At 33.4% G+C, this 14,692-nt stretch overlaps 2 protein-coding genes across 5 annotated transcripts in view; one reads left to right on the forward strand and one right to left on the reverse strand.

Annotated features, from left to right (window-relative positions):
• Nucleotides 1–2,554: 2,554 nt before the first annotated feature.
• Nucleotides 2,555–6,282, reverse strand: LOC111505815 (uncharacterized). The gene is made up of 4 exons (XM_074174467.1): nucleotides 6,046–6,282; nucleotides 4,811–5,974; nucleotides 3,833–3,982; nucleotides 2,555–3,764 (listed from the first exon to the last, which is right to left on the reverse strand). The coding sequence occupies exons 1-4, from the start codon at nucleotides 6,169–6,171 to the stop codon at nucleotides 2,613–2,615; spliced, it is 2,592 nt and encodes an 863-aa protein (XP_074030568.1). The 5' UTR covers nucleotides 6,172–6,282; the 3' UTR covers nucleotides 2,555–2,612.
• Nucleotides 6,283–7,323: 1,041 nt separating this feature from the next.
• Rbcn-3A (rabconnectin-3 alpha) overlaps nucleotides 7,324–14,692 on the forward strand; it is a 97,500-nt gene continuing 90,131 nt past the window's right edge. For 2 of the 4 annotated variants that reach the window (XM_074174431.1, XM_074174433.1), the window contains exons 1-7: nucleotides 7,324–7,553; nucleotides 7,611–7,808; nucleotides 8,895–8,921; nucleotides 9,150–9,387; nucleotides 11,890–12,036; nucleotides 12,094–12,214; nucleotides 12,270–12,452. In XM_074174431.1, the coding sequence (XP_074030532.1) occupies nucleotides 7,467–7,553; nucleotides 7,611–7,808; nucleotides 8,895–8,921; nucleotides 9,150–9,387; nucleotides 11,890–12,036; nucleotides 12,094–12,214; nucleotides 12,270–12,452 (1,001 nt within the window). In that variant the 5' untranslated portion in view covers nucleotides 7,324–7,466. The remainder of the gene's footprint in view (nucleotides 7,554–7,610; nucleotides 7,809–8,894; nucleotides 8,922–9,149; nucleotides 9,388–11,889; nucleotides 12,037–12,093; nucleotides 12,215–12,269; nucleotides 12,453–14,692) is intronic. The other 2 variants (XM_074174432.1, XM_074174434.1) reach the window with 2 other exon arrangements.

Here is a 14,692-nt window from a genome sequence, read left to right on the forward strand (position 1 = left end):
AAATTAAACGTTTCGGATGCGCTCCAGCCATCGAAGCCGTGACGGACTTTTGAACGATATGTTATATTCCACACATAACGACAGCAACAGGTCTTTCAAATGAATAAAAAAAGTCGATGAAATCTAACATACACACTTTGTTTTATTCAAATTCAAATATTGGAAGCGCTTAGGTAATGAAAGACCCTATACCTAGGCATAAGTTTAACTTCAGATGGAAAGAAGGCAATTGTTGTAAAAGTAAATGAGAACTGAAATGACACTCTAAAAAACATTAAAATGAAATAGAAAGCTTCTTAAAACATTTTCTTTTGCTAAATTATCATTAGAGGTTGCACTTGAATAATATAATCAGTTCATAACGAAGCCATTTTTCAAAAAAAAGCATAGCCAGTATTGTTTAGAAACAGTTTTATCAACCTATATATTACCAGTTTCGAAACGTGTCAACCGTACAGCTTTGTACACCACTTTTTCGCCGAATGAATGATGAAAGATTCGGATCCCAATACGGTGCAAGCCAATTTTGCACCCAATACCCCCAAAAAATTAATGTTTGAAATCGAATCCAAATATGTTGAAGGGCAGTTCCATTTTGCTGAATTATTGAGTCACGCCAAGCATTAACAGTGCCATCCAGTGATATACTATATTGTGAAATGTGTTGTTTTCCAAAAAGATACGGGTCTCCTTATTAGGTTGCAGTGCGACAGTTCCTCGATAATAACTTTCCGAGAAGAGGTTCTACAGAACAACCACCCAGATCGCCCGATTTGATTTCACTAGATTTTCTCTACGGGGATATTTGAAATCAAGTCCACGTCTTAGACAACTACTGTAAATTATGTTGAACTTTTTGTTGCAATTGTTCAACTATTTGTATATACCTAGTTGAATACGTTCGTAATCGAAAGAGGAAAATGAAGTTTAAAAAAAAATCTGTTTTTCCGCTAACCAGCTGTCGCTACCCTACGAACGACAACCCTCAGAAGTCGAAACTTGTGCGAGCTAAGGATTAACGAGGTCTTACATTTTAACGTGTGATTCCTAACACGGGTTGGACGGTAGCAAGTGAAGATCGATCGTTCAGACTAGGGCTTGAACCACCGACCAACACGGCAGTCAATTCGAGTGAGTGAACAAAGCACCCACGCCGAACCGCTTGGCTACCGACTGCGTAATTACTTTTTATTTATCAAAATTGACAACTACTTCAAAACAAAAATTAACATCTAAAACACGTCTACAGAGCACACTCAAAATTAAATGAAACAGTTCAATACAGAGCTGACTAAAAATCAAACATTTCTAACAAATTATCCACAATAAGAATTTTCCAGGAGCTGTAAATATTCTCCAGAATGTAATGGGGAAAACAGAAGCTTGTTTTCACCATGGTGCTCGGTTCGAACAGTTGGTGAAGTAAATTTTTCTGTTCAGCTACACTTTCTAGTTCGAACTTAAATTAAAACTTTTTTTCTCACATTGCTCATCGTTGTAATGACAAAAATGTTACAGGTTTGGATACAGAATTAAAGAATGAGGTATCATTCAAAAGGTTATTTTTTTCGTAGGGATGTATCCCTCTTTAAACTAAAGTTGAAGTGCTCGCCAATTAAGAAAGAAGTCTAATCCTTATAGTAAGGATTACAGTCAACAAATACTTCAAGTATGAGTAGGTAATCATGTAGCAATATTTATAAGTATATACCAATCTTCTCAGTGTTAACTTTGAATAATACTTGATCCAACAGAAAATGGCAAAATTTGAAATGCCAAGCTGGGACAGGTAGTTACTGATGGGTACGGAAACCTACATGGAAAAATTTTCTTGAGATCTCTCCTTGGTTTTCTGTAGAATGCAGAGCAAGCAGGCAAGGGAAGAAGATTGTTTATATAAATAAAATACTCAGATTCTGATTTCTTTTTTCATGAAATTGTTTATTGTAGAGCACCAAGCGTTAAGCTAAATGTGATAAGTAGAGAACAGCTCAAATCACAGAAAAAATGGAAAAATTTAAGCCTTAAATTAGAAATGAACAGATAGAGCAATGAAAAAATCTAATACAGAAATTTGCAAGTAGTTTCTAGTGGTTTGTGGCCTCCTATGGAATTGTAAATGCAAAATTATATGATTGTATTTATTTTTGGTCTCAATTCCACAAAATTCCACTGTCTTTTTTTCAAAAAATCAACCTGAATCTTTCAAGATAGAATGAGAACATTAGGGCCTCAATTAGAGTAGTTGGAAGAATGTTAGGTAGAAGAAACTTTGGAAATACTTATACATGGCATGTCCTAACAATACCTACAGTATATGAATATAGGTTGACGGAAACTAAGCATTTCATACCCTAGCAAAGGAGTAATAAATTAGAACCATTTTTCATAGAATTTAAAAGTATGTTGTAACTATGATAATAATAATATAAATATAATGAATTTTATTTCATGTTCAATATTAATGTTTACCAGTAAGATCACTCTTCTGTATCATTTGATACTTTCAAACTCAATAAAATTTAAAACAAACTACACAAAATTGAAATGCAAATTTGACAGTATTCATACTTTATTCATAAATAAAAGTTTTCAAAATCCTAAAATCCAAACTAATCCAATATGACACTGTGCTGATACTGCCCAACATCATTTTCTGTGTCATTTTCTTCTTTACAATTTTTGCTGTTAGAGGTATGGTGTCGATGAATGTGCCTCCTCAAGTTACTTGAATCGTGGAATCCCTTCTTACAAGATGTGCAGATGAATGGTTTTTCTCCTGTGTGCTGGCGTAGATGAACCTTCAGAGTACTGTTATATGCAAATGTTTTACCACAAAAAGAACAAATATAGGGCTTTTCGCCACTGTGTATCCTAGAATGTTCCTTGAGATGATTGGACTGAATGAAACTTTTGTTACAGGTTGAACATTTGAATGGCTTCTCCCCTGTGTGGGTCAAAATATGATTATTCAATCCACTTTTCTGATGAAACTGCTTGTAGCAGTGTGGGCACTTGAAAGGTTTCATTCCAGTATGCGTTCTCATATGAACATCTAGGTATGCCTTCAGAGTGAATTTCTTGTCACATATGGTACAAGGAATGTTTCTTTCGTTGACGTGGGTCAGTAAATGGTTGTCCATTACCGACTTCTGGTGAAACGATTTGGAGCACAGGGGACACTGAAACACCTTCTCTCTAGTATGAGTCAATAAGTGACGCTTCAAGTCATTGCTCTGTACGAAACTTTTGCTGCATTCTTTGCACTCGTATGGCTTGATTCCAGTGTGACTCCTTATGTGTCGATCTAGATGAGAATTTTTGATGAAGTTTTTACCGCAGTAGTTGCACAGAAATTTTTTTGGTTCACGTTTTTTCTTGTGCATTCTTGAATGGTTTGAGAAGGCAGCCTTTCCATAGAATATCTTATCACACAACTCGCATTTCATAGCTGACTTTTTTTTCATCTTTTCCTTTTTATATGGGTTTTCTTCTACTTCCTCATCCCAAACCATTTTCAGTTTATCATCACTACTCGGAGGGGTTGAACAGTTTTCCTGCTCGAATTCATCATCGCAGGTTTCATAGAGCTCTTTCTTATCTGGATAGAAGGTTTGATCATATTTTTCTTCACATCTTGCAGCGTATATATTGTTCAACATTGTTTCTGTATTTTTACATTTTTCTGAAAAAATCAGTAAGTCCTCCAGCTGTGACGCACAACCAGTGCATATATTTTGGGGTAATTCTGCGTTGAGTGATTCCTAAAAACTTACTTTGCTTTACCATAAGATAAAAAATTGTTCCAGAAGTGATAAGTTGTCCTTTTTACCTCATTATGTATTAAATGATTATAAAATTCAAATACTTTTTTTGGGAATTCTTGAAGATTTTCATCAATTAAACAAACACGGCATATTAATGTAAAATCTTTGTAGAATATTTTAGCTTCGATTTCCATTTTTTGTAACTTGCTCCTTTTTTAGTTATCAGTGATATAATAAATATGGACTGCCCATTGAAGAGAGAACATTGTCTCCAACAACTGAAGACATTCAAGTCCTGGCATTACGTCACTCCTACGCTTGACGTCAAAACGTCACGATGTTTGTTTCATGTGTTTCATATTTCCATGTAAAAATTTTGAGATTTGATTTGTCACATGATGCTGTGACGCAGTGGCCAAAACATTGTGTGATTCACAGGTGGAATATATTTGAAAGTGACATCACGCCCAGTCCATATATTATCATGTCTACGATAGTTTTAATGAATTCAACAGATGTCAAATTCTCAGACTGACACGGTCATAGATGTGCGCCATAAGAACTATGACCATGAAACCACAGAATATTGACTGTCATAGAATTAAAATACAAAGTTTCATTTCTATGACTCTGGCCCACTTATAAAAAAATTGGAAGTAGAGAATATTTTGAGAAATAAATTAAAATCCACAATGAATTTAATGTACTAAATTTCTTCAAAGGATTTTGAGACAAAAAGGAGTATCAATACTGGGTCTGATGGACAGACTTGTAGTAGTATGTAATTTATCACAACTAGACATACATTTAGAAATCTGCCAATCATTGGCATTGTTGAAAAAATTATCCCCCAGAATAAAAAATGTTATATAAATAAAACTTATTGATGGCTGAAAAATTGAAAGATGAATGAAAAGCAGTGCAAACAATGTTATTATTTAATAAATGTAAAAAGTATCTGTACAATGATGAAATCACAAGTGTTCCCTCCCTTATACCCTCTACCTGAAAATAGAGAAAAGTTGTGCAGAATGGAAACTTCATGAAGGATTTCTCACAAAAGGGGTCAAAACTGGAGGATTACCAGAGAGTGATTGATCAGAAGTTGTATGATTTGAGGACCTCTGAGGTTGATTACTGTGCCCCACAATTACTTCCTCGGCACCCTCACTGCTGCCACCCTTACTCTGACCAGTGTGCACCAACACGTGGTTAGTTAATGACTGTTTTCTGTTGAATTGTTTTCCACAGTGTTGGCACTGAAAAGGCTTTTCTCCTGAGTGAATCAAGAGATGGTCTCTTAAAGTTGTACTTCTGACAAACTGCTTCCCGCACTGATTGCATTCGAAAGGTTTCACTCCTGTATGCATGAGCTTGTGGCGCTCCAAGTGGTAGCTGGATAGAAATCCTTTCCCACAAAACGTACACAGGTGAGGCTTGTCCCCAGCATGCCTTCGCATGTGATAGCTAAGATGGCTTGACTGGGTAAAGGATTTCTGACATACCTTGCATTTGTGGGCTTTTATGCCGGTGTGAGTCAGTAAATGTGTTTTCAAGGTGTCTTTCGTAATATAGCACTTTCCGCACTCCTTGCATTCGAAAGGTTTAACTCCTGTGTGACTCAGAATGTGCCTTTCCAAACCGTTTTTCCTGGTATAGTTCTTGCCACAATAGTTACACAGAAACCTCCTCTTTCCTTTCAGCTTACGGCCTTTCACAAACTCCGGTTCCTCATCAGATTCTGCTTTAATCTTTTTAAACCGCCTTCCCTTTTCCTTTTCGAGATAATCCACAATATTCACTAGACTCTGATCAGTTACAAAATCTCTTGGTCTACAAGTTACAATTTCATTATAATGTTCAAGAAGAGCCTTCTCCGATGCAAAGTTTTCTGTACAGTTCTCACAACTCACTGGGTTTTCTTTTTTAAAGTTGTCTATATCAGGTTCGGCAATGATTTCTTCTTTTACGTTTTCTTGATGAAAAGGTTTATCAGAATAGTCACTGTCACTTTCATTTTTCACATCATTGAAATCATTATCGTCATTTTCGTTTTCAACAGCTAATGCCTTCTCAAGTTCTTCCAGTAAAACAGCTCTTAGAGTTTCATCATTGTTTTTACAGGTTCGAATGAAGTTTGAAATGATTTCCAGCTGTTTGATACATTCACTACACATATTTTCTGGCATCCTATCTTCCTCTTTCACCTACAAAGATTGAGAAAATTATTCATATAATCTGTCTCCTAGCTGATGTAGACAATTTAAATATTTTTTACCTCAATATCAGTAATAGTGGAAAATATTCTCAAAACATCCAATTTCAGGATAGGAAAAAGGTCGCCACAAGCTAAACAAAGGCGACAAATTTTCGGGAAATCGGCGAAAACAATATTGATATTCATTTTTAATATTAAAATTGTTTTTAGTTCGCCCCGATTAATTCTGTGTCAAATATTATCAAAATCAAAACACCACCCATTACCATCATACACAATTACTTCCTTCTGACTTCTGACATAGAACACAAAACAATATAATCAAAGAACACAGTTCTTTCGTTGATCCCTTTTCATTAATTTCTATTTATATTTTCCATACCAATTTGTGAAAAAGACCATTCAATGAAATCCACAAGTTAGTTGGGTTGTTGAGCAATCTCATTTACCAAATATATTCCACATTTGAAAATCACTTTCCTTTGAACTAACGGTGGTGTGATGGATCGTTACTGAAACTTAGTTTTTACTATTATTGTTGATGAAGTGATCAATATTTTGAACAAAAAATCATTATTGATAATCAATTAGTGATATTTTTTGGTATCATAAGGAACCAGTTGGATGACGGTATCAATAAAATTTTGACAAACATGTCCACAAATATTCGAAATCGCGTTTCATACTATTTTTTTTTCGATTCTGTCGACTGAGAAAGAATGGAAAGTGGAAATTGGAATATGAATCAAATCCAAACAGCATAAAAACGATGAGAATGGTCATTTCGGTTTCGCAATCATAGCAGGAAAAAATGCAGCTAAGAGGTCATTAGGAACGAAATAGATGCGTGCTAACGTTTCTACTGGGTTAATTGATGAATCCATCAGATCAATCGTCGAACTCATTGATGATTTTGAGAATCCGCACCAATTTTATTCCAGATCTGTCAGTCCTGACATAAGTTATTCGCTTTCTCTGTTCGATGTATGAAAATCGAACAGATCGAATAACTTTCGATGGGAAAGGTAATAGATATTATAAATATTATGTTCCATAAAAGCAATGGGAATGAGAACTTGTAATCAATATTGTCAATATTCCTAAAAAGACCGTAAGTGGCGCTGACGTTCAAAAAAGTTATTCAAATTCAAGGTCAAATCGAATGTTGATGTATATTTTCAAATATAAATTAAAAAGGAGGCTTGGAGAAATATTTTCGCTTTTCAAGATTCCTGCGACCAATATCACATTTTTGAGAGAATAAAAAGTAATGTAGTAAATCGGCTCAAACTGCTGGAAATGCTGGAAGTTGATGAACGCAGGCAGTCAGCTGATCGATAGACTGGGCGGATGTCATGTGTCACCTTCTGTCACTTTTTATTTTTAAAATCTATCAAAACAATTGATTTGCCCTTAAATGAAAGTAGGACAAATTGAACAATAAAAATGTATAAACTTGCCTAAACCTCCCTTTTGCAAAAATGAATTTGCATCAAATAGTAAGCGGTGCTTGTAATGCGGGAGACAAATGTTTTGCCGTGGGGTCGGTGGAAGGGGTGCCGTTTACTGTAAGTCTTGAATCTACTAGTCATTTTCTCAATGTTTTAACATTGTGCTCTTTCAAGGCCTATGCAGCTGGCTGTAACATAGTCATATTGGCATCCACTTTCGAGAGGGTTCAGATTATTCCTGGCGCAATCCACGATTACATTCGAATTAGTTCAATTGACTGTTCTAGTGACACTGGAAAAATCGCAGCATCTTATGATGATGTAGTTTGCATTTATGAGCCGACGCCACTGATCCATAACAACTCAACACATGTATGTAGAATATGCAATCCCATACTTGTAATTGGTATATATGAGATCAATATTTGCTTCAACGATTCTCGCTAGTTTTCAAAAAATCTTCGATCAGTCTAACATGGCACTCCTGTCTACTTTCGGAGACATGGCCACCCAAAAGTAGAGAAATTGACTATGTGGGAACTAACTTTCAGTTAAGATAGATAAGGATTTATTACCTTTCTTCCACAATTGAGTCCATTGATTATAGTGTTCAATTTTATAATAAGCTGAATTGATAAGAAAGTACCATTTATTCATTTATTTATTTATGGACTGGTAATTTTACCATTGACACGGTGTGAGAAAAAAAAAATATCGCACAATAATATGGAATACCAATATATAGCCCAAAATATATTAATGTGGGGTTCTTCTGTGAGGGCAAAACATGTTTTTATTCTTCAGAAAAGCTTAATTACAACTTTCTTTAATATTGCACCCAGCGACAGCTGTAGATCTGCTTTCTGAAAGAACAAAATACTAATATTACTGTGTATACATATATATAAACCTCTGCTCCATCTGAAATTTAATGTACCCAATCTAAGAGACTAATCAATTGTTAATAACTATGCAATATGAAATACGACATATAATAACTATTCCAAAACATCAACATTCAAGGAATCTCTTGCATATTATGGTATAATATTATTCAATACATTGCCTCAATATATTAAAAATTTGCATATTATAGCATTCAAAAAACAAATATAGGAGCAAAGCAAAAAATTTACTTTTTTAAAAAAAAAGAACACCATCAATTTTTCAAAATTCTCTATCGATCAGTATATACCACGACACAGTAGAATAAATATCTATTGAGATATAGAACTACAAAAATACATAACTTCGAAACAGAAGAAACTTTTGAAACAACCTAATATTTTTTTATGATTATGACAAGTCACATATTTTTCACAGTCATTTGCCACAAGGAAATTTGTGTTGCACAATTTTGCATAAGCAAAGCAAACAAATGTTATGTATTTTGAGAAAGTAGCACAAAAAAAACTTTCGACCCAATTATATGTTGACTAATTGAATATGTATTTTCAGAAAATTCGTAAGAAGTTGAAATACAAGGTATTTACTGTGTGGCTACTCTTTGTTAAAAACAATTAATTTCTTTAATTAATTGTGTGTGTATTTTCCTAATTAATGACTTTACTCAGCAACTAAAACAATATAACGTGGTTTCCTGTCAAAATAATAACAAAAAATTGTATTCATTCTACAAAAAATATTGTTTTCTATCAGCATGCCTATTGTCTAGTTAATTACGAAATCTATATTATAATATGTCACTTGTAGGGTTTAGACTATAGGTGGGTGCAAACGGGCACGCTGAAAACTGACTCGCCTATTCGGGCTTTGAGCTGGAATTTGGAAGGCACTCGTCTTCTTACAGCTGGGGCTCATGTACAGCTTTGGCATTTGAAGTCTCAAAACACCGATGAAGAACAACCTCCTGTGACTTTCACTCTGGGAGGAGGACATCAAGATAACAATGAAGACGGAGATAGTCACGATATCCCAGATAAACCACAAGGTAATAATAAGAATACTAACTATGCTTCATTGTCATAAGATTGACTTGTTGACTTAGCGTGATAATAGGGTCCAAGTTCCAAAGTACAATAATACAAATTAAATATAGATTATCAAAGATTCAACAACTTATTGGCTAAAAAATTAATTTCAAATAATACAAAAAATACTTGTGGCAAGCTTCCTGAGTGATAGAAAACAGATTGTGGAAATTAACAATCATTTTTCCTTTACAAGGCAGATAAATATAGGTGTCCCACAAGGTAGTGTAATTGGACTGCTACTATTTAAACTATACATGAATGACATCAACTGCTCTGCTAATTGTGAATTTATTAATCTTTATGCAGATGATATTATGTTGGCAATTAGTGGTGATTGTGTGGAGACCCCTGTTCAAAAAATTAATGAGGAATTAACTAACCTTGAAAAATAATTGAAGGGGAATAAGTTGAAACTCAATGTACAAAAAAAAAGCTATGATCATTTCTAATTGCAATCGGACAAAAATATAGATAAAGATAAAATAACTTTAATTATAAAAAATAAAAAAATAGAAATTGTTGAACAATTCAAGTACCTTGGGGTTATATTGTATGAAAATTTAACATACAAGGAACACTTTATATCAATCCAACTAAATATCTAAAAAACTAAAAAAACTACCGAAATCTATCATCTTTACATATAGAGGTAATTTTTCCAAAAATTAAAGTTTTTCCTGTCCCATTTTTTATACAGTGTTGGGTTAGAAAGTATCCCATTCTCAATTAGTTTCTTAATTTATAGAAGCCCTACAAAAACTTTTGGCAAATTATGCCCTACTTGATGTTTTTCGGGCCTTGTGTGACAATGTCCCACAATCGGAAAAATGAATAATTCTAGATCAACATATAATTTGCTCAAGTATAATAAAGGATAAACTGTGAAATTTGCCCCAAAATTAACTGCACAATAGTAACTTCTGAAGTAATAAGACTAATCAGTCAGTAACTTGTATTTATAAAATTTGTTCATCAAATAAGATGACATTATGTGAAAAAATGATGCATACTTATATTCATTCCATTTCTTTGAATGGTTATTTTGAAAATGAAAATAAGTCTTAGGACTGTATCAAGAAGAGATGCAGAGATGAGAAACCTATTCCTTTTCATTCTCAAAAGCTGATTTCCTATTGAATATCATCTAGGTTGAATATATTGAAAGTTTTTACAATTTTTCTGGATTTCACTATACTATATTACAATAGTATAGTGAAATTTTAAGTTTGCATTACGCTCTCTCAGAAATAAATTATAAATGGTAATAAATATAAACATAAACGTCCTCAATTATTGAATTTTCCATATCTTAATCATTCATTTATTTAATTAATATTTCAATTCAGTAAATTCATTTTCTCACTGTTATTCTTTATTAATAAATTAGTTTTACTTTTAGCAAGTAAGTTAGATGTATTTATTTGTAGTATTCATATAATTTATTGTGAAATATCTCAAACTTAATTGGGTGTTACCTGTTAATGAATAAATAAATAAATTTTTAACTGCCTGCAAATTCAACTTGTCAATTACTACCATAAATCAATAAAAACGTTATCAACGAAAATCATGAATTTGAATCCTTCTTTTTAGAAAAAAAACACTGATGAAGGGAATAGAGAAACTTAGTGTTCACTGATATAGAGGTTTACATTGTCAAATATAGATGTCACACACTACACATGTCACACATGCTATAAACAGTTTCGAAAAAGAGTAAAACAAACTTCCGCTTGATAAAGCTTATTATAGTATTGAGAAATTTCTTTTGGATGACTTCCCAACTTATAATTGCAACTTATAACACTTTTTATCACAGACTTTTACCATAGACGTTTTGAAGTGTGCTTGAGCCATATTAGTATATTGTTTCAATTCTTGACCTTTATTTTAATGTTTCTGATTGTTTTAGTTCTTAAGCCTGCTTTGTCAACATATAAAACTTTTTATCACAGACTTTTACCATAGACTTTTTGAAGTGTGCTTGAGCCATATTAATATCTTGTTTTAAATTATTGACCTTTATATTGATGTTTCAGATTGTTTTAGTTCTTAAGCCTGGTTTGTCAACAAAACCTAAACTTTTATGACAATAAAACATTTCTGACTCTGACTTTATAATTTGTCGTCGTATTCGACGACCAACTTGAATTTTCAAGAATTGGGAATACATTTCGTCAATTTTTTTTTGATGGCATTTTTGATAAATTCAAATATCCCATACATTTCAAGTAACTCTAAACACTTGAAATTTACTGTATAAGTGATAATTTCGGATAGAGTAAAAATGTAGTTTATTGAATCGAGTTTGCAGTCATTTCATTAAAAATGAAGGCTTTTTGATTATTATCAGAATTTCATACACACACAATAATATTTAACAACATAATGTACTCACTAAAATAAAAGTCAGGTAGATGTAAGATAAATATTCAGTGAGTTATTCGTTTATTTTTTAGAACAAGAACAATCATTATGGCATTGTGTTTGGAAAGCTAATACCGCCATTCCTGTCCAGCATCTTGCTTTCAGCCCTGACGGTACTCTCTTTGCTACTTGTGGCGAAAATGATAGGCTTGTTAAAATTTGGTATGAAAACAGACACGGTGAGTTGAAAAAATAATGCCTGTTTCGTCGTCTTTTCCACATTCACAAATTTTCAGTACTGTTTACATCAAAAAGCGCGGAAAAGCCACTTGACTTGGAGTATGGTTTTGTTTATATTGCCCATCCCAGAGCCGTAACCCATTTATCTTGGAGAACGACTAGTAAATATATGCCCAAGTATGTCGATAGCCTTGCATTAATGAAATATCTTCTCATGGGATTGTTTTTTCAGAGGTTCAGTTTCGAACATGTTGGTCACTTCGTGCCAAGATAATATTTGCCGTTTGTGGGTAGAGACAGTATTACCAGAAGACGGGTTGGTCAACTTGTCGCAACTCGATCCACAAGCTCATCATCCGAAGTTCAGAACACACAGGCACAAACACCGATTTATGCAACGACTGAAACACATGAAGTAAGTTAATGATAATAAAAATTGGTTTAGTAGTGTTAACTGAATTAATGAGGTGATTGAAATTATCTTCAAACTAGATGGTTGTGACTGACAGTTATTAAAAAAGGACACAAAATGATACACAGAACTATTCATTCAGAAAAAATATTGAATTATGGAGTTCCACGTAGAACAGTTCTTGTGGCCGTATTCAACATATTTTTGTTAAAATGCTCTTTTTTTATTTGAAAAATTATGGTTTTATACATAGCTTTGCAGACATCAATGTCACAGTTTGAAAGTCAGAATCACGGGAATCTCTCAAACATCTCATACAATTTGATTTTGAAAATGTAAGAAATTGGTTTGATAATAATTTGTTCATTTTCAATTTCGAGAAATCACATTATCTTCCTTTTCCTTTTTATCAAAATCATCTGCCTAATCTTGGCCCTATCAAAGTAACGTAACATGACTGACAGACTACGAATAGGCATGACGATTTCTAGGTGGCTCGCGGAGTTATTAATATTGCCTACCCAGAACACGAGGATAATGACCAAGTAGTCGATGCCATTGAGTTGGCGTCTCATTCATTGAAGACTCTAAACTTGAAAAAATTGTACAGAAACTATATACAAATACTTTGTTGCCGCAAAAACAATTCAGGGTTATATATGAGAAATTTACAGTTGCGTAGTTGTAGTTTGTTTTCCATTATGCAGTTATTTAGGGCGAAGCCTGACTAATTCTTATCAGTGCTGCTCGAGATTTTGTTTTTGATCTGATTCAGATATAGTCAATTTAAGATCGTCGTCTATCACTATTGTCAAAGAGAGTTTTGTTGTTTGTGATAGGAATCAATTCAGAATTCGATTCTGAAAATTTTAGTCTCAACATAATATATTGTTTATTCAAATTGACAATGAGTGAAGTGTAAAATTAGGCTGGCCTGTGAGTTCGCATTGGAGAAAGTGATCTAAGGGCTTGATTGATTTTATTCTGTACTACTTGATAGATCTTCAAAACGAGAGTAATGTTTAGCTTTAATACTGACCGGAGACTTCTGTCTTGGGCGTTGAGAAAAATAACTAATTCTAAAAATCGATATCGAAACACTTATTGACGAATTTCAACTTAAGATTTTAACTTCAAATATGGATAGTATTTCTGGAGAATCTTACGTTACCAACTCGGAATGTCTATATCAATCAAGAAGAACATTGGATTCCACCTACCTTGATACGCTGACGTGTTGCTTCCTAGTTCTTCTTGAACGGTAACACTCTTTCTATCGAGGGTGAGTTTCACTTATAAGAATAGTTGATGATTTTCTAGGACTTTTTCTTGTTAGATTAAAGTGTTTGGTCCTATTGTGAGGACAAAGATCAATCCCACTCCCTCGTTACTGAGCTAATTTACTTAACCTTTTGATTTGCTTAATAAAACAAGATATGGTATCTTTTCTGATTTATTGGCGAGGAAGGTCAAGAGACAATATTACATAATTACATAAGAACAGAACAAAAATAATTTACACAGAGATAAGAAAATTTCTTCTCTGAAATTACACAAAACAATTGGTGAGGAATCAATTAACTTTTAATCGCTAACCTTGACTTTTCCCAAAAGTATTCCTAGAATGGCAACTCTAAATAACTTGAGAGATAAGGACTTTAATATTCATAAAACATGAGCAGATGAAATAACTGACCGTAGACGCATAGATTGGTAGATGAAAAATGATAGAAAGGCAGACTTAAAGCTTCACTCACTTTTTGAAAAACAAAGAGGCCAATGAGATAGAGTTAAAAGAACTGAGAGAAATAATCTTTTTCCGAACACTTGATACAAAAGAACGAAAGTTTACATTTTGAGAATCAAAATGTAACTAAACTTGTATTTGACTATTTTTTTCCATTACAACTATTTCCTCCCCCTAAGAAATTATATTTTCTTACTTTGGATTTCTTATTGGTTATCGGGTGCCACTACTGTGGACTGTTATTATTGTTTTATATAATTTTCATATTTTTATTTATGACATGTCATATATCATGTATATGATCGAAAAGACGAATAAAGTTATTATTATTATTACTATCGATTTCGGGCCAATCCGAAAGATCGATCCTACTGTCTATTCGTTTTGAGGGTGGATAACGCCCACAAAATCAGAATTGAAGTTACCACTTCTGTCGTAGGTGATGATGGAGGTGCGTGCATTACTTTACATTCTTTATAAACCTGTGACCTTCCTT

The sequence above is a fragment of the Leptinotarsa decemlineata genome, unplaced genomic scaffold, assembly GCF_025532065.1.
Source record: "Leptinotarsa decemlineata unplaced genomic scaffold, Ldec_3_MD MMD2_tig00000576_RagTag_RagTag, whole genome shotgun sequence".
Taxonomy (NCBI): Eukaryota; Metazoa; Arthropoda; class Insecta; order Coleoptera; family Chrysomelidae; genus Leptinotarsa; species Leptinotarsa decemlineata.